This window comes from Aotus nancymaae, unplaced genomic scaffold (assembly GCF_030222135.1).
Source record: "Aotus nancymaae isolate 86718 unplaced genomic scaffold, 86718_ANA_hifiasm-v0.15.2.pri h1tg000059l, whole genome shotgun sequence".
NCBI classification, from domain to species: Eukaryota; Metazoa; Chordata; class Mammalia; order Primates; family Aotidae; genus Aotus; species Aotus nancymaae.
The window spans coordinates 42,576,500-42,602,113 of NW_026988473.1; the positions used below are offsets into that span (position 1 = coordinate 42,576,500).

The 25,614-nt window shown below is 50.1% G+C and overlaps 2 protein-coding genes across 5 annotated transcripts in view; one reads left to right on the forward strand and one right to left on the reverse strand.

Annotated features, from left to right (window-relative positions):
• OTOG (otogelin) overlaps positions 1–23,034 on the reverse strand; it is a 95,812-nt gene extending 72,778 nt beyond the window's left edge. The window contains exons 1-16 of the mRNA XM_021675174.2: positions 22,832–23,034; positions 22,317–22,377; positions 22,092–22,152; positions 17,989–18,064; positions 16,121–16,213; positions 15,814–15,968; positions 13,456–13,574; positions 12,027–12,232; positions 11,058–11,188; positions 10,738–10,844; positions 10,223–10,332; positions 9,722–9,850; positions 8,571–8,679; positions 8,251–8,297; positions 7,576–7,721; positions 21–153 (exon numbers count right to left, since the gene is read on the reverse strand). Of these exons, the coding sequence (XP_021530849.2) occupies positions 21–153; positions 7,576–7,721; positions 8,251–8,297; positions 8,571–8,679; positions 9,722–9,850; positions 10,223–10,332; positions 10,738–10,844; positions 11,058–11,188; positions 12,027–12,232; positions 13,456–13,574; positions 15,814–15,968; positions 16,121–16,213; positions 17,989–18,064; positions 22,092–22,152; positions 22,317–22,377; positions 22,832–22,925 (1,777 nt within the window). The 5' untranslated portion in view covers positions 22,926–23,034. The remainder of the gene's footprint in view (positions 1–20; positions 154–7,575; positions 7,722–8,250; positions 8,298–8,570; positions 8,680–9,721; positions 9,851–10,222; positions 10,333–10,737; positions 10,845–11,057; positions 11,189–12,026; positions 12,233–13,455; positions 13,575–15,813; positions 15,969–16,120; positions 16,214–17,988; positions 18,065–22,091; positions 22,153–22,316; positions 22,378–22,831) is intronic.
• A 2,423-nt stretch (positions 23,035–25,457) lies between these two features.
• USH1C (USH1 protein network component harmonin) overlaps positions 25,458–25,614 on the forward strand; it is a 49,888-nt gene continuing 49,731 nt past the window's right edge. For 3 of the 4 annotated variants that reach the window (XM_012456547.2, XM_064365132.1, XM_064365133.1), the window contains exon 1: positions 25,527–25,602. In XM_012456547.2, the coding sequence (XP_012311970.2) occupies positions 25,567–25,602 (36 nt within the window). In that variant the 5' untranslated portion in view covers positions 25,527–25,566. Of the gene's footprint in view, positions 25,603–25,614 lie in introns of all 4 variants that reach the window. The other variant, XM_012456549.2, reaches the window with a different exon arrangement.

Consider the following 25,614-nt stretch of genomic DNA (forward strand, 5'->3'; position numbering starts at 1 on the left):
TGTTGTCCACCCAACCGTACCATCCGTGTATGGCGGGATGATCTTGTACTGGTCAAACAGAAGGATATCCCCTGCCTGGGTCAGGGTCACCTGCCTCCGAGGGTCCTGATGCAGAATCACTGACACTGATTGGACACAGGCTCCATCTTGGTTCTAGAGAGACAGAAAGGTCAATGGGGCAGAGTTAGTTGGTCTGTCCATCCTGCTGGTTCCAACAGAGCCCTCTAGGGACAAAGACCCCAGCCCAGTTTGAGGGACAGTCTCCTCAGAATGGCAGACAGAACCCCAAGGATATCAGGGATCATCCAACCAAATGTTATCCTCATTCTCTGGGAATGAGCAGGCAGAGGCTCAGATTGGAGAAGGTTAGTAGCAGAATAAGGATAACACTAATAAAAATGATGGTCAATTCTCAGGTTATCTAAAGATACAGAGAAGAGATGGAACCCAGATGGCCCAGAGTCTGGCCTCAGAAACACTGGCCTCCCCCACCTCATCACAACCCAGAACTTTAATTTCATCCCTTTATGGGTGTTTATATAACTCATTTCATGTGTTACATCCTGTAGTCCACTGACAAGCAGTCAGGAAGTGAGGTAATATTCTCTGGGCCTCAGGTTCTCTACCTCTAAAATGGCTACACATTGGGCCCCTTTCATAACTCCCTCCACAGGAAAACATCTACACAACCATTCATTTGAACACTTAACTGAGCACCAACTATGTGCAAGGCATACTGTATCAGACTATGAATTCAGTGATAAGACAAGGTTTCTGTCCTCATGGAAATTATATACTTGTGTGGGACACAGACATTAAATAAGCAATTAACAACATTGATTATTCAATTATAATTGTGATCAGTGCTGTTGGCAGGTGTTGAGTGCTAGAAAAGCATATGAAGGAACCAGACTTAGTCTGCAGAGGTAGGAAAGGCCTTCCTAGGGAATGATAATAACATAAAATTATCATAACAATAATAAAATGCATAATAATACTACAATATTATTATGAAATTATAACCAACAGCTAACTTTCACATGGAGTTAACTATGTTCAGTGCTGTTCAAATATCTTTGTATATGTTCACTAACCTAACTCTCATAGCAATCTAATTAACAAAGTATTATTAACATGCCCACTTTGCAGATTAGAAAACCAAGGCACACAGAAAGGTGATATTTGAGTTGAAATCTGAAGAATGCATGGAGGCTAGCTGGGCAAAGAGAGAAGAGGAAGAAGGAGACATCCAGGCAACAGGAACAACTTGTACAAAAGCTCTGATGCAGGAAGTCGTTTAATGCATGCAAGGGCATAAAGAAGACCAGAGGGAACAGAACCCATCAGGCAAAGTCATTTAAGATAAGGGTCAAGGCTGGGCACAGTGGCTCATGCCTGTAACCCCAGCCCTTTAGGAGGCTGAGGCGGGAGGATTGCTTGAGCCCAGGCATTCGAGACCAGCCTGCTCAACATAGAGAGACCCCATCTCTACAAAAAAATAAAAATAAAAATAATTTTTAAAAAGGTTCAAGAGGTAGGTAAAGGCCAGCTTAGGCAGAGCCTTGAAATATTTTTAGACTTTATCCTAAGTCCAACAGCCAACCAGAGAAAGGGAACCAGGAGAGTGACACAGTGAAGTGACAGAACAATCAGGGCTTGAAACTTTAAAGAAAGACACTGTGCAACAAGCCACAATCATCCTTCTGAGTTCCTGCCCAGGGGGACAGAAAATCCCTGAAACAGCTCAAAATCATTGTGTCTAAAACATCATATTCTTTGTTCAACCCACTCATCCTCTAGTTCCCTCTGGACATGTCACCTGTGTGGAAATAAAGCCCACACCTTTTAGTCAAAAGTCTCAGGTTCAAATCCTAATGTAGCTGAAAGCTATGTGACCTTAAAGGAGTTACTTAAATTCTCCAGAGCTCAGTTCTGTCCTCTGCAAAACAGATACAACACTTGCATTTACCCAATCCTACCCAGTTGGGTACAGATTTTTTAATGTGCATAAAATATTTTGGAGGTTGCATTTACCTCCAAAAGCCCACAGAACTTCACTAAGAGTGAAACTTGATGTAAGCAAATTCTAAAAATCATGTAGGAGGGGATATCAGCATGAAGTGTAGACAACAATTTAAAAATGTAACTGCATTACAAACCTATGAAACAATCTTAGTGAAGAGAGTGGGAGGAAAGGTGTTGACATAGTGACTTTGAAATAAGTGGAATTTATAAGACTAAAGGCAAAAGGAGCTGTGCACAAAAACTGTACTTTAGTTGATAAAGTTATTTCCTATAGAGGTATGCATTAATAGGAATATACATGTATACTGGAATTGAACAATTAGATAAAGGGATGGTGTATGGTGAAGGCCAGGTTTCTTACTGTTAGAGTGAATGTTTACAGATAAGCAAGAGCAAGAAGCTAGAATGATCCATGTGGAATGGATTAGAATTAGACCATCAGTATGAAGTCATGGTTAGCATATAGATACAGATGGTTATACTGAAAAATATGTATACCTATGCATATATACAAAGATAAACATGATTATGCAGATACAGTCAGCTCTCCATATCCGGGGTGCTGCATCCATGGATTCAACTAACCATGGATTGAAAACATTTGGAAAAAAATATGGATGCTTGTGTCTGTACTGTACATGTACAGACTTTTCTTACCATTATTCCCTAAGCAATATAGCATAACGACTATTTATATTAGCATTAACATTGTATTAGGTATTATAAGCAATCTAGAGATGATTTAAAGTATACAGGAGGATGTGCATAGATTATATGGAAATACTCTATACCATGTTACATAAGGGATTTGAGCATCTGTGGATTTTGGTATCTGTGGAGAGTGGGGTAATGATGGTACTTCCTTTCTCTGTTAGCTGAGAAGGCCTAAAAGAAATCATACCCCAGTAGCAATGAGCACATCTCATACCCAGATCTTGATCCTAATGCCATTGTCCAATAAAAGGAACCAGGAGAGCCTGGTAATATTTTTGGAGAAAAGGATGGTACTCGGACTGGGACAGGAATGGTACAAGATAAGCCTGGTGCATCTAATAGACCCAGAAAGTAAAAACGTGAACACACACACACACACACTCAGGCCCCACCACCACTACCATATACACACACAATGTCAAAGGGACAAGGAGTCAACTGAAAGATCTCCTGGTGCCCAAAGCTGGAAGAATTCAAGTAAGAACATAAAGATGTAGTGGATTATAACTCAAAGTAGAAAATAAATAGCCATGAGTGTATGCTGATATAAATAAGTAAATGGGAGAAAAGAGACAAATCTCCCTGGCAGAAAAAATCTAAATAATTTATGTAGATTCTCTGTCTTCAAGGAGGGGGAGCATAACTTCCCACTCTCTAAGTGTGGGCTGCACATAGTGACTTCCTTCCAAAAAGAACAGTGTGGAAAAGGGGAAAAGGAGTAAGTTCACAGTGGAGAAACCTGAAAAACACTACCTCCACCAGATGATCAAGGTCAGAATCAACAGCGATAAGCCACGTTCATAGTATGTACCATGGATAAGATGTGATGAACATGGCACTTTACCTCTGTGATCTTCCTCCCAAAAAACATAACCCCAGTCTAACCATGAGGAAAAAAAAATCAGACATATTCCAATAGAGGGGCATTCTCCAAAACACCTGACCAGCACTCCTCAAACTGTCCAGGTCATCATAAACAAGGGAAATCTGAGAAACTGTAGCATCCATGAAGAGCCTAAGGAGACATGATGACTGTATGTAATCTGGTACCCTGGATCAGAAAAATGACATTAGGTAAAAACTATAGAAATCTAAATAAGGTATGGACTTTGGCTAATGATTATCTATTAACATCGGTTCATTATTTTTAACATATGTATTATACTAGTGTCAGGGGTAAGTGGGTGTAGGATAAACAGGAACTCTAGGTACTATCTGCAATTATTCTGGAAAGATAAAGATGTTCTAAAAAATAAAGTCTACTTTAAAAAACACTGAGGACTGCAGACACTACACAGGTTCTGGGGTGGATGTATTAAGACGCTGCAATAACGTCCACCCTAGGTTGGGTTCAGCTCTGCCTCCTGCTGGCTGTGGATCGTCAGGAATGCCCCAAGCCTCCGTAGACCTGTCTCGTCATATTTAAAACAGGGAGAATGATAACTACCACATGGGGTATGTTGAGACTTAAATTAGATGTTATTTGCAAAGTAATTGGTCAAAGTTAAAAGCACTGTGCAAATATCGTATCGTCGTCATTATCATCCTCTCTGTTAATGTCCCCACCCCACTCCGTGCTGGTCACCAAGGATTGCAGTCACAGCTTCATCTTTGACTTCCCTCCCACACACTCCCAACTTTACCAGACAGTCAGTCAGTTGCCAAGTCCTTCTGCATCTGCTTTAATGGATCCTGGAATATTCCAACCTCGTTGCTTTTCTCATATAATCTAATCAGCCCTTGGTGTGCCCTCCCTCCCTCTCCTTACCCATGCATACCTGATTTCTTTTTAGGCTCACTTTTTAGTCCACTCAGCCCAAATGCCACTTCTCTCATGAGGTTTTCCCTGATCCTTTTTTTTCTGACCTGTAGGACTATTTCTTCCTTCACAGAACTCCCTGTGATGGCACTGATCATGTAGCTTGTGTGGAAGCTCTTTGAGAACATGCTGACCTCCCGACAGGCCACAGGAGCCTGGATCAGGGTCTGATTCCTCTGTGTAACCTCACCATGCCCAGCACAGAGCTGGCACAGGGCTAGCACTCCATGGGTCCATGATGTGGGTGAAGGTACAAGGAGAAGAGCTGGCCCAAGATAAAAAGAACCTGCTGTCAAAAGGCACTGTCCTGCAAAGAAGAGGGTTGTCTCAGGCCAAGGCTGGCCCACCGCCTATCAGGGACATGGCAGAGAGAAGGTTGCAGAACCTTCTCTCTTCTCTTCGGCCGGAAACCAGTCTTCTGCCCCTGACTCTGCCCAGAGAGAAGATGGCCTGATGTGGTGGCTCACACCTATAATCTCAACATTGGGAGGCAGAAGCAAGTGAATCGCATGAGCCCAGGAGTTCAAGACCAGTCTGGGTAACATTATGAACCCCCATCTCTACAAAAAAAAAAAAAAAAAACTGCCAGATGGCATGTGCCTGTGGTACCAGATTACATATAATCCAGGATACCAGATTACATACAGTCATCATGTCTCTTTAGGAGCTACTCTGGAGGCTGAGGTGGGAAGATCAACTGAGCCTGGGAGGTTGAGGTTGCAGTGAGCTGAGATTGTGCCACTTTACTCCAGCCTGGGTGACAGAAAAAAATGTTGGGAGGATGCTGAGTAAGCGACCCTGAGGCCCAATAGCCCTGAGAATTCTGTGAGTGGGAAGGAGCAGCTGGGCTGTGTCTGTGGGTCCTATCTGTCTTTTGCCACCCTCAGAATGTTATGGGAATGACTCCATTTTTGAGGAAGAGCCGTCTCCTGACTCAGAAAGCAGCCAAGGCAGGGCCAGGCCATTCTCTAGCAGAAAGAAGGGAAGGGGACCCTCAGGCCAAAAGGAGAAGAAAACCCAGTCCTCCGCCTCATCCACAGTTCAGCCTGTGTCCCCAGGGCTATGGAGTGACACCTTCAGCTGATGCCTGCTCACACTCAGGGCCCTCAGTGCTGGGGGCTGGAGCAAGGCCAGCAGGGAGGCAGGGCTGGGGGGCAGCTGCCCTGGGTGTGGGTGTGAGCTCCTGCTCTGATGTTTGGGGAGGAGCTTGGGCACAGCCCAGACTGGAGCTTCCAGGACTGGCTGAGCATGATCAGCCCAGGGACAGCAGAGTCACTGCTGAGAGGCAACAGACCCCCATCTACCCCAGACTTGCACGTTGGCCATTTTCTCAGTTATGTTCACAGGTGACTGACACAGCTGAAGGGTCATATCCTCTAGGAAGTCTTTCCTGATCCACTTCACACTCCTGCCACCCAGAGCCCAAGTAAAACAACAACAAGAAGTTCCCCCGTGGAGATCCACCCTGTGCCCTCCATGTTCTCACAGCTGCCGAAGCCCAGTTACAACAGGTTCACTTGTCTGCCTTGCCCACCAAACTATAGGGCCCAGGAAGGCGGAGCCACCTCTAATTCATCCTAGTCTCCACCCAGCTCAGCTTCTGGCACAAATAGGTATTCAATGTTTGCAGAAGGAAAGACAAAAGGATGGCAAAAAAGAAGGAAGGAAGAGAGGGACAAATGTTGAAGGTGCAATCCAATGAAGCAGAGAAGATAAAGTTGAATTAAACCAATTTTAGAGATTTTTTTTAAAAAACACAGAGGCCCACTCCATGATCAGGAATTCCAGTTAATAATTTATAAGGAAGAGATTTCTGTATGCCATTCACACTGGTCTTTCTAACATTGTTTTGAGCTTATTGCAGTAAATATTTTGGGATTTTTCTTGAATTTGGATGCAATTTTCCTAATACAGGTATGCAACAACAAAAGAAGTTGTTTGCATGCTGTTCAAATGGTTCTATATAAAAATGCTCTTAAAAGACACAGTTATCCTAGAACCTGAATTCTTTTTTATTTGAAATTTTAAGTCAAGTCCTTTATGAAGACCATAGCAGGCTGGGTGCAGTGGCTCACGCCTATAATCCCAGCACTTTGTGAGGCCAAGGAGGTCAAATCACGAGGTCAGGAGTTCGAGATCATCCTGACCAACATGGTGAAACCCTGTTTCTACTAAAAATACAAAAATTAGCCGGACGTGGTGACGCATGCCTGTAATAGCTAGCTACTTGGGAGGTTGAGGCAAGAGAATCGCTTGAACCTGGAAGGTGGAGGTTGCAGTGAGCCAACATAGTGCCATTCCACTCCAGCCTAGGCAACAGAGCAAGACTCTATCTCAAAAAAAAAAAAAAAAATAGCAGTAGTGAACAGTGTCCTTTTGTAAAAATTGTGGAATATAAAATGTTTTAATTCATGTGTGAAGACTCATAAAGTATGGGAGGAAACCAACAATCAAAACTAACTTTTTGTAGATAGTAACTACATTTCTTTAAACTGTTTCAATGTCAATATGTATTCTACAAGAGATTTGTTTCATAAATTAATTGGTTTAAAAGTAGGTGCCAGTGTTATACTTTCATATACATATTTATATTTCTATAGAGATTGAGATTTTACTATATATTTTATATATTTATGTATATTTATTATATAGAGATATATAAAAATTTATATATAGATTTAAATTTTACTACATATTGTATATTTATATATTATCTATTGTATATAAATTTATATAAATATATATTTGTGTGTGTGTATATATAGATATACATTTTAGGTAGTAAAATCTAAAAACAAAAACCAAAGCCCACTGAGGCCCAGGAAAGGGAAGTAACTCTCAGTCAGCAGAGGTGCTGGGGCCGGAACCCAGTCTTCTGCCCCTGGCTCTGCCCAGAGAGAAGAGGCAGCAGGTGGGGGCCATGGGAAGACCAGAGCCTTGCCCTGAGTCCCAGACTCTCTTGGGGGCAGTAGACAGGGGTAGTTGGGTGGATGGGGCCTGGGATCCCCAGCTCTTACCAGGCCACATGGGGCATTCTGCAATGTCACGGTGAAGGTGCCTGAGGAGCGGCTCTTGGCCAGGATGTACTGACATGTGGCGGGGAACGTGTACCGGCGGCCATCAAAGGTTGTGAAGTGAATGTCACCAGTCACTGAGCACTCAGCTGAGAGGCAGAGAAAGGCCACTGACCCACGGGAGCTGCCCCAGGGGAACTCTGCCCTGCAAGCTCCAAGCATAAGCAGGACACAGCACCCCACCCTCAGGAATCAGAGCAGTGTAAGGAATGAGGCCTGCCCTCTGAGAGCCCTGGGCAGTGGGAGACATAGGCCTGTGCCCAGAGAACTCTCTGAAGAGAGGCACAGCCCTGCCCTGGGGGGTCTCCCTCGGAGGGGAGACCAGGGCCTGCCCTTGAGAACCAGGCTCAATCCAAGTCCCCCTACCTAACTCAGGAAGGTCCTTAGATATACAGAACCCATGGCAAACCCTTCTCTCATGGAAAACCCTTCCTGGCAGGGGCTGGAGCCATCCCTTAATCAGGCAAAGTGGTTCTGAGGAAACAAAGGGGCCCAGACTTAGCCAAGGGAACTGAGTGACACCCCCACCTGCAGCAGGCCTGGCCCCCAGAGGTTCCTCGTCCCAAACCTATCAGACTGGTGGAAGGGAGTCTCGTGCAAGGTGGGGGTCAGACATACCTGGGCAGACAGCTGTGCTGCACACCCACTTGCCCGCGGTGCATGTGCTAAAACACAGAGACCAAGGAGGCAAGGGGTCACCCCTCCAGGCGAGGGCTAGATGCTGGGAAACTGCAGGGCCCACAGCGCGCCTGTTCCCAGCTCTCAGTCACCCATCTCTAAAATGGGTGGTAGAGATTCCCCCCATGGATTGGAGCTAATGAGATTCCCCTGGGACTCAAAGGTACTTAGTAAGAGCCCCTAGATCCCAGATGGACAACCCTCGTGGAAAGCCTCAGCAGCCATGCCCCACACCCCGCTTCCCGGCAGCGGACACAGACCAAGCATTGCAGTCTTCCTTCACCACAGAGCCAGGTGGGTACATAGTCCCGTGAAACTCACAGGGACACTCAGCTGGTGCCACACAGCCCCCATCCTCAAAGATGAGACCTAGAATGATAGCAAAGGGCAAATTAACTCACCTCTGCCCCTGTTCACAAACCATTCGTGGCTCCTGGGCCTGCGATAAAGATCCCCTTATCTAACTTCTTTCATCTCTTAACTCACTTCCAAACTTTCTCCTCTCTAAATCCTTGGCTCAAGCCAGAAGTGAACACCTTCTGGTGAAAGAATCCCATCTCTAGACCTTTGCTCAGAGAACTGCCCACAACCCCACCTCCAACCTGCACATGAGCTTCTCCTCACCACCTCTCAAAAGCCTGTCACCGCATCTAAACCAGCTTGGGCGCCAGGCACCACCTCCTCCAGGAATGACTTCCCTGACAACCTCTCCCCATTCTGAATTCCTATATTTTTTCTCATCTGAACCCCTGAGCTGGTCGTCACCTCATCATACCTTAGACTGGTCATATGAGTGTCCTATCCCTGAAACCAGATTCTGATCCCCAAAGTCAATGCCTGTATCTTTATGTTTTTTATCTCAGCCATCCTCCTAGCCAAGTGAGTGGCACATTATAGATGTGCTGCAAATTTATACACTGAAAAACAACAGGATAAAGTCCCCACACATAGATGCATGCTTAAACAAATGTATGTGTATATGTAAGTGAATGACCTGTTCTCATCATACACACCTTAAGAAGTGCAGTCCTGATTAATTTAAATACCCCTATGAAATCAAATGTCCTGATGAATCTCTCAAGAGGCTGCTGTTCTGCCCCCACCCTCACTTCCCTTAAACCATTTTTATTCATTTATTTATTTGTTAATTGTTTGCTCCTTCCTCCCTCACTCCCTCCTCCTTCTTCCTTTCTCCCTTTTTCCCTCCCTCCCTTCCTTCTTCCCTCCTTCCTTTCTTCCCTCCCTTCTTCCCTCCCTCCCTCCCTCCCTTCCTTCCTTCTTTCCTTCCTTCCTTCTATCCTTCTTTCCTTCCTTCCTTCCACAAACAGGCATCTTCTGAACTCCTGCTTTATGCCCATCTGTGCCAGGCCAGGAAGATGGTGCCAGGCACCTACATCTGCCCCTAGCATACCATTGGGGCAGTAGCAGCCATCCACACAGGCGATCTCACTGTCCACGCAGGATGCCCGGGGCTGGCAGGAGGCAGGGCAGCAGGCAATGCACTCATTGTAGGTAAAGGCCTTCTCCTTGCAGTGCACAGCTTGGGAAGGAGGGAGTCCATGGTCTGTCAGCTACTGGCCCCAGCTCTGCCAGGACCCAACTCCTACCCCAGGCCATGGGGTGGGGATGGGAGGGAGGGCTTTGATTTTCCTAATTCTCTAGTTCCAGAGGGAGCATTGGGGGCCCAGGATATTGACAAGGAGGAGGAATTGCAAGGGGAGGCTCTGAGAATCACCCAGGCTAGTCCCTCCCACTCTGAGCCTCAGGTTTTTCATCTGTCACATGGCAACAAAACCTCGGGGTTTACAGTTCTGATAACTGTGATTCTGAGCAGGACAAGACATTGAGCTGAGGCCTGAGAATGCCACCCACAGCCTGACGCCCTCCCTGCCCACTACTGCGCTGCACCTACTGCATTGCAGGAGCTGGGTCCTCCAGCCCTGCAGGGGCCGCCCTGCCTGGGCACATGCCCGGGCATACTCCGCCAGCGCCCGGCACCAGGTGGCCTCATCACCCATTGACCTGTGCAGAGAAACCAAGGGTCACACTGGAAGAAAGCCCAAAGTGCCACCAGCCCGCCAGCATCCCAGAGACTGCCAGGGCTTCAGGGAACCCCCTCCTCTCCACCCAGCTGGCAATGCTGCCCAGGAAGGCATCTAGGTGCACAGATCCCTAGACTTGAGCCACAAATCCTGGATTCTAGTCCCAGCATTGCCACTAACTTGTTGTATGACCCTGATGGGGTCCAGCCCCATTTCCGGGCTTCACTTGAATGAGGCAGCTCAGTCCCACCTATACAGATAAGAATTTCTGAGCCTTGGGAAGCAGATCTGGCAGTGCCTGGGTTCACTCAGCTTGGTGGCCCATGTGCTGAGCACTCACCCCAATACTAGAGGGATCCCTATAGCCCACACCACCCCCACTTACTGGCAGAGATCACTGGTGCAGCTGGCTGTGAAGGGCAGAGGGCTGACATAGGCATGGCAGGCATCAAAGGGGGGCCGCAGGAGAGCCTCACATTTCTCATACACACCCTAGAAGAAGGGGCCAGGAGCCAGGGCTAGAGGCTGGCAAAGCCACACACAGCCCCATGCGGAACCCCAACTTGGGCCCAAGGGAAAGGGTAGGGAAGAGAGGGACGGGGCCAAGGGCACCAGCCACCCTGGGGTCCTGCAGCCAGTGGCTTTCCGAGAGTTGGATAGCAAGCCAGGCTCTAGGGTGGGGGAGCCTCTCCCTGGGGTCCAGACCTGCATGGTTCCTGGGCTCTGCTGCAGGCATGGTGGGCGAGGCAGGGAGGAGGTTGTGGGCCCTGGAGGCTGGTTAGGGGCCTGCTCCTGCCAGCTGTGCACAAACTCAGCCACATCATCAGTCAGCTTCCCTGGAGGAGGGAACTGACATAACGATGGGGCAGCGGTGGGGTCGGGTGGACAGGAGGGACAGAGGGCTCTGAGGGAAAGTCGATGCCAAGGGATGGGTAAGGAGTTTTGAAGAATCCAGTCTCCTGAGCTCCCATCCCATTCAGGGCTTCTCAACTGAGCCATTCTCCTGAAAAAGCTGTTTGGTAGTAATAGCCAAGAATGGTCAGGAACCTTCAGTAGCTCCCTATGGCTCCAAACTTGACGCAGCACCATGCACTGGAAAGAGAACTGGTGTGTGAGCCTGAACAAGTTCCTGTGCCTCTCTGAGCCTCAGTTTCCCCGTATTTGCCATAGGGAACATAATCTCCCAGTGAGACTGTTGCAAGGACTACTTGAGGTGATGCATGTAAAGTGTTTAGTATGGTGTAGTTACTCAAAAGGGGTTGCAACCCTTCTGGCCAGAGCCACCATAATTTGGCGCTGAACGCTCCACTCTTACTTCCTACCACTCCTCCATGGGTATCTTTAGCTGGGCCAATTCTCTTCCTGGCTGTCTCTGGCCGTCTGCTCCCTGCCTGCCCACCCCATCCCCCACATTGCAGGGTCAATCCCCACACAACAGTAGTGGGAATTCTCATCATGACTATCTTTGCAGATGAGGAACCTGAGGTTGACTGCACTTTAAGAACATGCCCAAGAGCACACATTTGTTAGGAAGAGGCCCTTGGCCTTCCGCTGCATCTTTAATACCATGACCATTACCGCAGGGCTCTGTTCCAAGTCCCCTCTGACCCCTCCCAGCCTGACCTGTTCCCCTCCTCCCCGAAACCTCTCAGAGGCCACCTGTCTGTGCCTCACCATAGCTGGTCACCAGGTCATCCTGGGGGTCAGCATTGTTGTTCCCGCACAGCCCATGGGTCCAGCCCAGGAACTCGGGACTCATCTTGACATAGACAGCCGAGGCGCCATCCCAGGCCAGTGTGAAGGCTGACTGATGCCGCACGATGATGTAGCCGGCAAGCCGCTGCAGACGCACGTTCCCCATCACATGTGGCAGTGGGACCCTGCAGGGCACATCCCAGAGCTTCAGGATATCCACACCACCTCCCTTCACGGAAGGAACAGCCAGTCCCTACCCCATAATCCAAGGCCCCCACTTCCCCTCCCTGTGAATTCCCAGAATTCCCAGGTGCCTAGAAGTATACCATTAGAGCCAGATTCTTTTGTCTTTAAAGGTTTTTTAAAATGGCAACTTCCCGGGCAGGGATAAATCTTAGAGTAAGTGACTCCAAGTTCCTTCCTCCCAGACAGGAGAGAATATAAGCAAACATCAGCTGTATTTTTTTGGTGAGGCGCAGGAACCAAGCGGAAAAAGAAGCCAAGAGAGGAGGAAAGCTGGGAGTGCAAGAAAAGATGCCAGGCCCAGCAGCCTTGACCACTTTCGCAGTTCTCCTGGTACAGACACCACTAGCCAATCTGGAATTTGGCAACCTTCAACCCAGCAAAATATCAGGAAACAGAAAGAAAAGTAGTGTCTAACTAGGCACAAGACCCATTTACCAACTCTTTATTCACAGGAGAAACCTATTGGCCATTAATTTTACACTGAGCCCCAGACACTTGGTTGCCCAGTTTCCAGATATGAAGCAGCATATGAGGACAGGGAGAAGTGTCATTACAGGAAGACCCCCTGGCGGCAACACGAAGAGACAGTGGACAGCCAGGAAAGGAAAGAACAGTGAGGAAAAGACGCAAGAAAGATTTCACAAAGGACCACAGTCTGGGGCCATTTAGCATGGAGCAAGGGGTCATCAATCCTTTGGTGGTCTCCCCGGCATCCTTGATGGCCCAGCAAGATAACTGACATTCACAATGACCCGGTGTCATCAGAAGTGGGTAAAAGTGTGCTCAGAATCTGCTGGGAGGAGGCAGAAACTGTGGATGATCCATTTGGGAAGATTCTGTAAAATTTTGGGAAGGAAAAGTAAGCATGTTTATCATGGTAAACTCTCAACTCTCTGGAAAACTCTATTTTCCTGAAAGCCTACTGTCTGGAAACTAACAAGGTCTGAGGGTTCCTGGAAAAAAAAGAAATCATCATTCTTCAAAAACCCAGTGTCAAGAAACCCAGTGACCCACTGGTATGCTTCTGCCCAGATGGTAGAAATTGCTGTTTGTCCCCAGAAAAACAATTTCCTTTGGGCTTGAGAAGAGCGGATGCTCACCCATCCATCACGACCAGTGTCAGGGATAGGCCAGCTCAGTGTAGAAGGTGTTATCGAGTTACCTCACGCCTCCATGGGTGACCTCCTTGGCCAGATGGATCTCCTGCTCACCGGCAAAGAAGAGGCTGACAGCCCTGGAGCAGGTGTAGGGGGAAGAGCCGCACTGCGGGTCATTGTGCACCTGAGTAGGGAGTTCAGAGGGCGGTTTGCAGGTTTCTGCTACAGGCCTGACCCTGAGCTTTGCACCTTGTTGAGTTTCCACTAATGCTAATGGCCTGTCTCCTGCATACCAACTGCCTTTCCTCTGTGATCTCACCCAGTCTCTATACGTCACAGAGGGGAGACAATGGATTCACAGAGAGGTGAAGTGACTAAGACCGCACACACACAGAACTAGGAAATCGCAGAGCTGGGATTCTAGCCCAGGTCTGGATGGCTCGATTCCAGGGCTCTTCCCAGTCAATCATGCCATCTCCCTATTTCTGAACCTTTTGGTTTATCCTACCCAGGCTACCCCAACAGATTGAAGGCCAACAGACATACTCACACCATTTCACACTCATACAGAACACAAACACACGCTTCTATACACACTCCATGAATTCTCACATGACACTCTCAGTGCACACGCTATATACAAACTCCCCTTCCCCCACTCCCCTGGCAGGTATGGATTGTACCTTCCCCTACACACACAGGCACACATGCAGCTCCCGTGCTGCTGTCAAACACACACACAGACACATCTCCTCTGCCCCCTGTTCAGACAGAACCCAGACTTCAAAGACCATAGACCCAAAGGACGGGGTGGGGTTGTGGGGAGAGCTTCCCAGAGCTTACCCCTGGCAAGTGTGGAAACTCTTCCCAGGAACGCACCTTCCACCAGATTACTGTTCAGTGTGATTAAGCAAGCTGGAGCCACTTCAAGTGGGAACTGCGAAAGCTCCCCCATGGTCTAACTAAAGGGTTTTCACACTTTTGTGACCATGACCCACAATAAGTAATATATATAACTGAAAGTTTTACAACGTAATACTTATCCCTATCATGTAATGCATTCTTACAATATTTTCTATTTTCTTTGTCTCATTTTTTATGATGGTTATTTGTTAAGTTGATTTTGTAACCCACGAATGTATGGCAACCCATCTGTCTAAGTAACTGTAACATATCCATCACGAAATGATGGGTCATGAAAATCTCTACTATGTGACAGGCCGAGGCAGAGACAGGGAAATTGGTTGCAGTTCCCAGTCCATCCAGGGCATGGTCCCTAGGGCAGGCTCATAGGTCCATGCCTGAGACAGAAGGATCACAAATGGCTGGTAGAAGGGAGACACTGAACACCAGAGACTCCCCACACCCTCAGTCCCTTGAGCCTAAGTTGGTACTAACCATGGTGCCCTCCAACAGAGCTGGTTCTCCAAAGAGACTTTCCTCCAGGTGGAGGGGTATTGAGCTGTGGCTGAAGGTGACTCCTGGTTTAGCACACCGGCAAGGCATGAAAATCAGGCTTGCCTGATAGTGGCTTTCACACATGTGTTCCTATACTTCACAAACCTTCACTGAGCACCCATCCAGGCACTGTGAAACAGAAAGACATGGCCCCTGGCCTAGAAAGCTCACAGCTGGCAGAGGAAACCAACCCAAAACCAGACCTTTGTAAGAGAAATACAATGACAGGGTCATAATGTGGAACTTTGAGTTACCCAGTGAGGAGTTCCTCAGCCAGCTTGGAAGGTCAGGGGATCCAGGAGGGCTTCTTAGGGGAGGTGACTCTAAACTGAGTCATCCAGGACCTCTATCATGTGCTCTGAGGCACTATTCTCTTTCTAAACACCCACTGATCTTTTTGCCCAGAATGTTCTCAAGTCTGCCCACACTCTCCTACTCTTCACTTGGCTAACTCCAATTCATTCCTTAGATCCCAACTTAAATGTTACTTTCTCCAGGAAGCTTTCCCGGGTCACCGTCCTTCCCAATAAACATGATTAGGTTTTCAGGACATGTTCTTTTAGCATATGGCATTTCTCCTCAGTAGCACTCAGTTGCACTTGAAATGAGTCATCTGAGATAATGTCTTTCTTCATTAAACTATAAGTTCTGTGAGGACAAAGACTACATCTGTGTTGCGTCTACAGGGCCTCCCAACACCAAACCTTATGCCAGAAAAGAGTACAGTGTGCACTTAATAAATACCTGATGAATGAGCGGCTCAGTGAATGAATGGCCAGGGTGAGTGGGTGAGCGAGAGCTGTGGAGCCCCCAGCTCCTTCCAGGTGCAGACTGCCTGGGCGGTAGCTGGGGGTTATGCAAAGAAGGGGCCAGTCTCTCCAACCCTGACAAGCAGAGACCAGCCCACTGCAGCCTCCAGGGCCTAAAGAAACCTTCCTGGACAGGCAGGGCAGGGGAGGCCTCACCTGGATGGAGAAGCTCTGTCCCTCGGGCTCATGGCGCCCCACCAGCGTGTAGCTGCCCTTCCCGGCGAGGTAGTAGTAGAGCCCATCAAATGTCTCCACATGGTGCTGCCCCCACGCCCGGCAAATGCTGTCCCTCTCAGGGCCGGCATTGTACACTGAGGCAGGGAAAAGAGAACCTCTCTGTGTAGCTTCAGTGGGCACCAAGCCAGAGGCTGGTGGGTTCCAGCCCTGGAAGTGCTACCCCCTTTCCCCCTAGCTTTCCCTGAACCATGGTCTCTCCCAGGGGTGGGGTGGAGCCCAGACCCACCCATCTGGCAGCGAGGTCCAGTGGCATTGAAGCGTCTGCAGTCACAGAAGGCTGGGTGCACACACTCACCACCATTGAAGCAGGAGAACAAGTCTGCATGGGAGACACAGAGGCATTGCCCCATCAAGCTGAGATTGGCAGAACCCAGGGAGGCAGCGCTCTCAGGCTTCACAGGACCCAGACCCCCAGGACAGCCCCAGCCCCAACATTCCTCAGCAGGTAGCCTGAGTGTGGGCACAAGCTGGTGCCTCTGACCACAGCCCTGCCCCATCTCTGTCAGGCAGGTGGGGTGGGGTGGCAGGGCATCTGCCTCCAATATGCATCAGGTGGCCCCCAGGCCAGCACCACCTGGGCCTTCAGTTCCTAGAGCTGTTCCTGGCCAGCAAGCAAGGCAGGAGGAACTGAGAATGGGGAGCATGTAGGTGAGCAGGGGGTCTGCCCAGAGATCTGCTGGTGCTGCTCCTCCTCACTGCTCCACATACTGGGGAAGAGGCCACAGGGGGAACCAGGCAACAGGGGAGAGGCCTGTAGCAAGAACAGCCACATGTGAAGAGGAGACAAAACAAAGCAAGGGTGGTAAGGGAAGGAGCCATGATGTGAGAGGACAGGTGGGGACACAGGACAGGTGGAGGACACAGGACAGGTGGGGACACAGGACAGGTGGAGGACACAAGACAGGTGAGGGACACAGGACAGGTGGGGACACAGGACAGGTGGGGGACACAGGACAGGTGGGGGACACAGGACAGGTGGGGACACAGGACAGGTGGGGGACACAGGACAGGTGGGGACACAGGACAGGTGAGGAACACAGGACAGGTGAGAGGAGGTAGGGACAGACACAGGACAGGTGGGGACACAGGACAGATGAGGGACACAGGATAGGTGGGGGACACAGGACAAGTGAGGACACAGGACAGGTGGGGAACACAGGACAGGTGAGAGGAGGTAGGGACAGACACAGGACAGGTGGGGGACACAGGACAGGTGGGGACACAGGACAGGTGGAGGACGCAGGACAGGTGAGGGACACAGGACAGGTGAGGGACACAGGATAGGTGGAGGACACAGGACAGGTGAGGAACAAAGGACAGGTGGGGCACATAGGACAGGTGAGGGACACAGGACAGGTGAGGGACACAGGACAGGTGAGGGACACAGGACAGGTGAGGGACACAGGACAGGTGGGGGACACAGGACAGGTGGGGGACACAGGACAGGTGAGGGACACAGGATAGGTGGGGGACACAGGACAGGTGGGGACACAGGACAGGTGGGGGACACAGGACAGGTGGGGACACAGGACAGGTGGGGGACACAGGACAGGTGAGGGACACAGGATAGGTGGGGGACACAGGACAGGTGGGGACACAGGACAGGTGGGGACACAGGACAGGTGAGAGGAGGTAGGGACAGACACAGGATGGGTGCGGGACACAGGACAGGTGGGAGGAGAAGCTACAGACCCAGGACAGGTGAGGGCGGCCATGGACACAGGACAGGTAGGGGGGCTACAGAAAACAGGATGAAGGGCAATGGCATGGGAAGTAGAGAGCAGCCACAGAACCAGGGTGAGATGGAGGGGAAACCACCACTAGATAACAAAGCACAGCCTCACTGGAGTCAGCCTGTGAGGGAAGTCCAGGACCGTGGTCATAAGAACAGGACTCTAGAGAGGAATCTCTCCACAGGCAGGGAGGAGAATGCAAAATGGAGGGAGACCAAGGCTGGGGCAGGTAGAAGGAGACTTCGAGCAGAGAAGAGGGGTCATGGAGGTCTGAGGGAAGCCCCATCTGCCCTCTCAGCTTCTCCGTGGGCTGGGGCCCTCCCACGCACAACCCACGGGCCACAGCGAAGGTGCCACTTACAGGATGGGGCACACTTGGCTCGATGGAGCCGTCTTTCCCGGGAAGACATGGCCACAGCGTCCAGGGCTTCAGGCTGCTTGTAAAGACAGGAGGAAGAGAACACACTGAGGGCTGACCTCAGGGCAGGTTCCTGGCCAGCTTCCTGGTGGCCACGGCCCTCCCTGTTCATCTCTTAGAGGAAGAAGCCCTTCCCTCAGTGCCCAGCCACTCCTTGCCTGGTGCCTTTGAGAGGCAGAGAAGAGTGTTTGGGCCTGCCCTGGGCTCAGAGGAACAAAGGCCTAGCTCTGACCTTCCCAAGTGGCATCTCTGTGGCAGAGCATGAGGCCCATGGCCAGAACACACCCCCTCCCCTCCATGCCCCAGTACCCGCCAGCCTCCCCTCTTCCCTCCTCCCAGTAAACCCTCATGTCCTCCACAGCCTCATGCACGATCCCTTATCTAGATAAACAGCCTGAGGAAGAGCTAAGGAACAAAGGCGGCCCCTCACCCCAGGTCAGGGGAACACCTCATCCCCACAGCTATCCCCACCCCAACCTTCCTCTTAGGCTCTTCCAAGAACAGCAAAAACAGCAGCCCACGGATCACCACCCACTGCCCCGCCACCCAGCTCCCAGTCAGGACTGCTGCCCTAACAGCTCAGGTCCGAGGAGACAGGACAAGTGTGGCTAAGAAGCCCTGTTTTCCAGACAGAATTCCCAGAGCATGGTCTCTCCAGACACGAACTCCTGAAATCAGGACTGTCTAACAACATCGGTGTTCAATCACCACACAGCTAGATGACTTGGACACTGGCCCTCTCAGAACCCCAGTCCAAGACCTCTAATGTCACCTGGTACCGGCATCCTGGGCACAGTCAACTTCCCCTCCCTTAGAGGCTCAGCCTCCTCCTTTCTACAACATCCCCAGAACCATGTGTCAGGCGCTGTGCTAGGTACAGTGAACAGGGCAGAGTCCCTGCCCTGATGGAGCTTATGTGCATGTTCACAGGGCCAAAAAGCCAGCAATTGCGCTGTAGGTATTTACCTCACACGTCATCCTCCCTTGCAGCCATCCAGCAAAGGACTGGAACATAGGAAATATTCCGAACCTTGGACCCTGGAGCCAACCCCAGCTCCTTGTCCCACCCTGGCAGGCACAGCCAGGCCAGCTGGTTCCCTGACGCACTGCCCTTCATCTTCACTGTCTTTCTGACATCTTTGCCAGGTTCTGGTGTCCTCACCCACTTTGGCCTCGGGTTCCCAGGTTCTCCTTAGCAATCCTTACCCAGCTGACCCAGGCCCAGCCCCAGGAGTCAGTCTTCGCACCTGGGTACTAATCTATCTCACCGGGCCCTTAGAGACCACAGGAAATAGGAGAGGGCTGGGTCAAGGGAAACAACCCCATCCTGTAGCCACCTGAGAGCTGTCATTAAACTCAGTCTTTGTGTCTTCACACTTCACTCTCACTTCAGATGTGGCCTCTGAGATAGGTGAGTTATGAGGATAAGACAACCCGCAGTGCAGAGTCAAAGCCATTTTCTAAAGGATTCCTTAAATCCTGTCCAAATGATTCATCTTCAGGGGTTAATCAATCAGGTGCTCTTAATCATTTATGATAATCTAGTGAAACTTATGTGGACACCTCAGAATAATGTTTTTAAATACACAAAATAAAGGATAAAGTCTCAAAGAAAATCACTTACAGTGCAGTATCATTTTATGAAAATATTTTATAAAAACGTATAATTTAGGCCAGGTGCGGTGGCTTATGCCTGTAATCCCAGCACTTTTGGGAGACCAAGGCAGGTGGATGAGCTGAGGTCGGGAGTTCAAGACCAGCCTGACCAATATGGAGAAACCCTGTCTCTACTAAAAATACAAAACTAGCTAGGCATGGTGGCGCGTGCCTGTAATCCCAGCTACTTAGGAGGCTGAGGCAGGAGAATCGCTTGAACCTGGGAGGCAGAGGTTGCAGTGAGCCAAGATCACGCCATTTCACTCCAGCCTGAACAACAAGAGTGAAACTCCATCTCAAAAAAAAAAAATGTAATTTAGTAATATTTGAGCTTCTTTAATAACACATTAAATAAAAGATCTAGCAGTGGGCCTTATCACTGCCAAAATTTTGAAGTAGTGATGAACAGAATGACATCTTGAGACGGCAACAACTATAAGTGGTAGGAAAATATCCGTGATGTCTATTGGTGACAGTCAAAACAGTGCAAATACTCCTGTGGTTTGTAGACTATAATAATAATTGAAACAGATGCTGAATTTCAGTTGGATTGAGGTTCCTGCAAATAACAATGTGTTTTTATTTTTCCCCATCCAAGTTCACGGACTCCTGTGTGCAACAATTCTCTAGAGAGTGGTTGAGCTCTGCAGGAGGGGACAGCACTGAAATGAAGATTGGTTGCCTACTGGTCTGGGGCCCATCCCCACTTCCTGAAGAGGGCATTCCAAACAGGAGCCCTCAAAGTATCCCTGGCACATGGGCCTGAGTCCCCCACCCCACAATCCTGTCACCTTAGAGGGAGGCCATTCTAATCCCTTGTTGCTCTAAGGAGCAGTGTGAGAAACCTGCCTGGCTTGCCCGGTCCACTCACTGGTGCCTCTTCCCCTGGGAAAAGGAGGATGCCTACCCTGGAAAGCTGCACAGGAGCATGCCCGCAGGGAAATGAAGTGTTTGGAGAAGGGTCATCTCCCCCACTAAAACACAGGGACTCCTGGAGTCCTGAGTGCACGGCCTGGCTCTGCCAGGAGACTTAGCTCCACCTGCTCATTGTGGGACCCCTGCAAGTCATCCATCCACCTCAACTTCCCTACCTACAAAAAAATGGCTCCATTACCTTCCAACTCAAACTGTATTTGACTGTGATTCTAAATCTTAGGGCCTGGAAGAGTGGGCAAAGAAGTAAAAGATCCAGGAAATCCACACCAGAAAAGAAGCACACCCACCCTATCCCCTCTCATTCCACCTTGGGACCTTCATGTCTATTTCCAAAGGGCAGGAGTTGGGACTCATTGCTGTTATAAATGATTCTCCCCAACCTGCTGACCCAAGGGGCTCCCCAGAGCTGATTGCTGGGGCACTTGAGCTGAGGCTCAGCTGCTTTGGGGGACCTAGCTGCAGGTGAGGGAAATTTATGCAGGGCAGGATTAGAAAGTGGACATGAATCACCTGATCCAGAGACCAAAGAAGTTTGGCAAAGGGAGAAAAGAAAACTGCCACCTCTCCCACAAACACAGAAGACCTTAGGAAGATGGGCAATAGTAGAATGGTCAAGACTTAAAGGATAAAGGCTGGGCTCAGCAGCTCATGCCTAATCCCAGCACTTTGGGAGGCTGACACAGAAGGATCACTTGAGGCCAGGAGTTCAAGACCAGCCTGAGCAACATAGTGAGACTCTGTCTCTACCAAAAAAAATTGAAATTCAGCCAGGCACAGTGGCACACACCTATAGTCCTAGCTACTCAGGTAACTGAGGCAGGAGGATCACTTGAGCCCAGGAAGTCGAGGCTGCAGTGAGCTGTGATTGCGCCACTGCACTCCAGCCTGTGCCACAGACCAAGACCCCTAACTCAAATAAAAAAAAAGAAAGAAAGAAAGAAAGAAAAAAGGAAAAAAGGCCCAAAGGATAAGAGTTCCAGGCTCTGCTTCTTGACCAATCCTTCCTCGCAACTTCCACCAGGTGGCCTAGTTTCTGTCTTGCCTCTCAGTAGCATTCTTGGGGCTCTGCTCCGGGTATGGAGAGGGGCCTCTGACAGGGTTGAGGGTCTTCGCAGACCAGTCAGGGAAAATAAAACTCCATTCTTCTAAACGTTCATCTTTCTACTTTTACCTGCTGGAAGGGAGAGCTCAGCTCCCTCCTGAAAGAGCACTGGTGCCCACCTCTCCTAAAAAAAAAAAAAAGACTGGGCTACAGACCCCCAAGAGATTAGGAAAGCAGGAATAGAAGGGTTTTAGGAATCTGCAGACCTCAGACATATAGCAGGAGTTTGTTTGTCTCCTTCTGAACAAGTCCAGAGACCCGTCCTGTAACCTACAGAGTTCCCTGCCAGCCTCAGATCCAGACAGAAATGAGCTCCTGCCCAGTGAAGCCCCCTCCCCAGGCGCCCCCTTACCTGACCTCCCATCACTGTAACAGCATCCCCTATGGCAATGGCCGCCTCCTGGTGGCTGCTGCTGAAGGAGAAACGAGTCTGGTTTGAATCGGTGGCCAGGATGGGTTATGCCTCCCTGCCGTCACCAGGCCTATTCCACCCTAAGTGCTAAAGCCCTGGGGTCGCCAATGCCAGAAATACAGGTGGGGGCTATGGGTGGGGCTGCCACAGCTCACATCTACTCACCTGGTTTCCCCGGCTGGCTCTGGCCGCAGCTCTGCACTGCTCCACGGAGCCGGTGCTGAGACTAGGGAGGGGATCATTCTCCACTCGAGTTGTGCTTCTCTTTGTTGGGGCCTCCCACCACCCGACCCCAGCTGCTAGAAAGCCTCTCCCACACCACCAGGCACTGCCCCATTCTCCCTCCCTGCAGCCTTCTCAAATCCTTTCTCTCCCTTCCTGGCGACCCTTCTCCAGCAAGGATCTCCCTCTTTCCTCTCACTCCTTGGCCGCCAGTTCTCTCTAGTTCCCCACCTCGGGTCTCTTGCACCCAGCCTCGCTTGGGACACTTTCCCCTCACGGTCACAGGCCTGCCTCTCTTGCTTTCGGGGTCCCTCCTCTCTTGACCGCTCCTCCTGGGGATCCCTCTGTTCTCCCTCAAACCTCTCTTTCCTCCCTCTCTCCAACCTGCCCCAGCCCGTTCCTCTAAACGTTACTTTTTCCTCAAGCCAGAGACCTCCCTGAGTCCACACGCCTCTCACCGAGACGCTGCACCCGCAGGGACTCGGCTGCCGGCTCACCCTGGGGCAGCCAGACACAAAGCAGCCAGCAGAGCGCAGACGCCGGGACCCCCATGGACGCGAGGGGACCGGGGGACCTGAGCACAAGGCCAGGCTCCCGCGGTGCTTCTCAGAGCCAAGGCAGGGTCGCACCTCCACTCCGCAGCCCAGGTCCCTCTTGCTCTTTTGGCCCAGGGCTCCCTCAGCCCCTCCTCCCGGGCGCTCAGCTCCTCCCCGAGCTAGAGTGACAGGAGTGCCGGCTTATTACCATAATTTGGGCGCCTGTCCACGCCCAGCCTCTGCTCTTCTTGGCCTGTGGCTACTCCTCCCCAGGGGAGGCTGGATTCAGATTACTCAGCCCTAAATGTTCTAGGAGAGCAAAGAGGCAGCCTGTGCAACCTCCAGCTCCCCTTATCTGGGTCCCGGAAGCCCAACACCAGAGACCCAAGATGCAGGTGAGTCTGGCCCTTCCTTCTGTTTTTACAGAGGGCCATGCTTAGGCCCTGGGACATGCCACTCAGGGGTCAGGGGTCAGTAGCAGAGCCTGTGGAGTCCTAGCCTGTGTTCCCACCACGCCCCACCACAGCTTCCACCTGGGTCTCCACATTCCTATCCTATGCCCCGTTTTGAGCACCTCTAGGGAATGGATCATGCCTTAGTCCTCTGAATGCCCAGCACCAGCTCCTGCCCTAGTTCAGGAAATGATGGCTGAATAATAAACGTATCTCATACTCCTATGTTGTTGCCACCATCAGGGCCAAACTTTGACAAAACAACTTTAACTGTGTGAACAAGGCATACTGTCTGCCCAGGAGGAATTTTAAAATGGTGAAAACATGGGACTGAGCCCCTTGGGAACATGTCCATCATTCACTTGGTCAGCACTTAGGGAACACCAACTAGATGCCAGGTCTTTCGTAGGATGATGATGGTGGTGGTGGAGGTGGTACTGTCCCCAGTAGACTCCTAGGCAAGGGTATAGATTTGAGATGCATTCATTCATTCATTCACTCAACAAATTTGTCTGGCATCAATTCCATGGCATGCAGTGCTCTAGGCATCTAGTGATAAATAAAGCATACATAGCTATCGTCACACAGGAGGAAGCCAGGGGCACAGATAAGAAGATGAAGAGGAAACAGCTAAGGATGGAGCCTTAAGGAACACTGGTTAAGGAATGGGAGAAGGCAGATTGTCTCCAAAGAAGCTTGAAAAAAAAATTCATGGGAGAGGAGAATCAGGACTCAATGCTATTCTCAAAACAAAACGGGGACCATTTTAAGATGGAGGGAGTGCTGCAGGGGTGATGCCATGTAAAATAAGGATTGGGGTGGCAGGTGAACAGCATTCTCCAGGGTAAGGACATTCACTCACCACTCTGCCAGGATTCTAAACACAAAAGAAACAGCCATATGGCATTCTTTTTAAATGTAGAGAATCAATGAAGTCAGTCGGAAGGGAGTGTATTTTGTGTAGTCTTTTCTGGACCATTCAAAAATCCCACAAGTCATTCCCTTTTATCGCTGACTTAATAGTTAATACTAAGGTGCGAACACAGATCATATTTTAAGGTTCTTCTCCAAGAAGGATTTACAGCTTAAACTAGGCAATAATTTAGCCCAAACAAAAATAGTGTGCTTGGAAAACTTCAGCTACTGGGGAGAGGGATGCAGAGAGGCGGTGTTTAGGTACCTCAAAGTTACAATTGTAAGTGGTTACCTGATGTGAGCTGCTGTCCATCTCCTTGGCCCTGTCAAGGGCAGGGGCAAGTTCGGCACAAGTGCCATATTTAACAGCCCCTCATTCACACGTTTTAATCACCCTCTCTGGCCCCTCTTTCCTTTCATTCCTTTCCAGGCTTGGTTCATCATTGTCTTTGCACCCAGCACTAGACCTAGGAGTTAAGCAAATGTTGGCTGAGTTGAATTAAATGAACCAGAGGATCTGGGCCTTGGGTGAAGGTCAGCATAGATCAGAATGTCACTGCCAGGCTTTGGTGGATATGTGTGTGTTGGGTTTGGGTTTCTTTTGTCTTGTTTCGTTGGGAATGAGGTGCTAGGGAAGGTAAGAGAGGAAGTCAGTTGAGGGGGCCACTCCCACACACACTGGTTCTGACCCATGTGGCCCACAGTAAAACCCAGCCCTGTCCCCAAGGAATTCACAGAACAAGGACTGATTTCTCCCTAGTGGAAAAGTGCAGGAGAAGGCCAGGACGGAAGGTATCCTGAAGGTGAGCGCGCGGCAAGGGCTGACAGTCTAGGAGGGCGATGAGCCTCAACATGAGTATCCAGAGAAAACTGACCAGATTGCCCCGCCCCCTGCCCACCCGTGTGCACAGTTTCCAGATCTTTCTATTCTGGTCCCCACAAAAAAGTTCCAAACCTCCTCCCTACGTCGCCACGATCCTCTCCCTCAAACGCATGTGTTCAGGTACCACTTCAAGAGGAATACCACCTTGAAGCCCAGCTACTGCCACCACAGGCCCATAGGCACACTTGCTCCCACGCTTCAGTGGGAGGCGACGACTCAGCACCGGCTACTCCAGCCTCGCAGCGGCCCCGCCCAACAGCGACCCGGCCCCGCCCCTCCGCGCTCAGGCCCCGCCCCCAGATCTGAGGGCTGCTGGGCGGGTCGCGGTTGCAGCCCTTTCCAGCTCCTGGCAGCCGGGCACCTGAAGGAACGGGTCGTGCAACAACGCGGCTGGATCTGGCCCAGCCATGGACCGAAAAGTGGCCCGAGAATTCCGGCATAAGGTCAGAACTGCG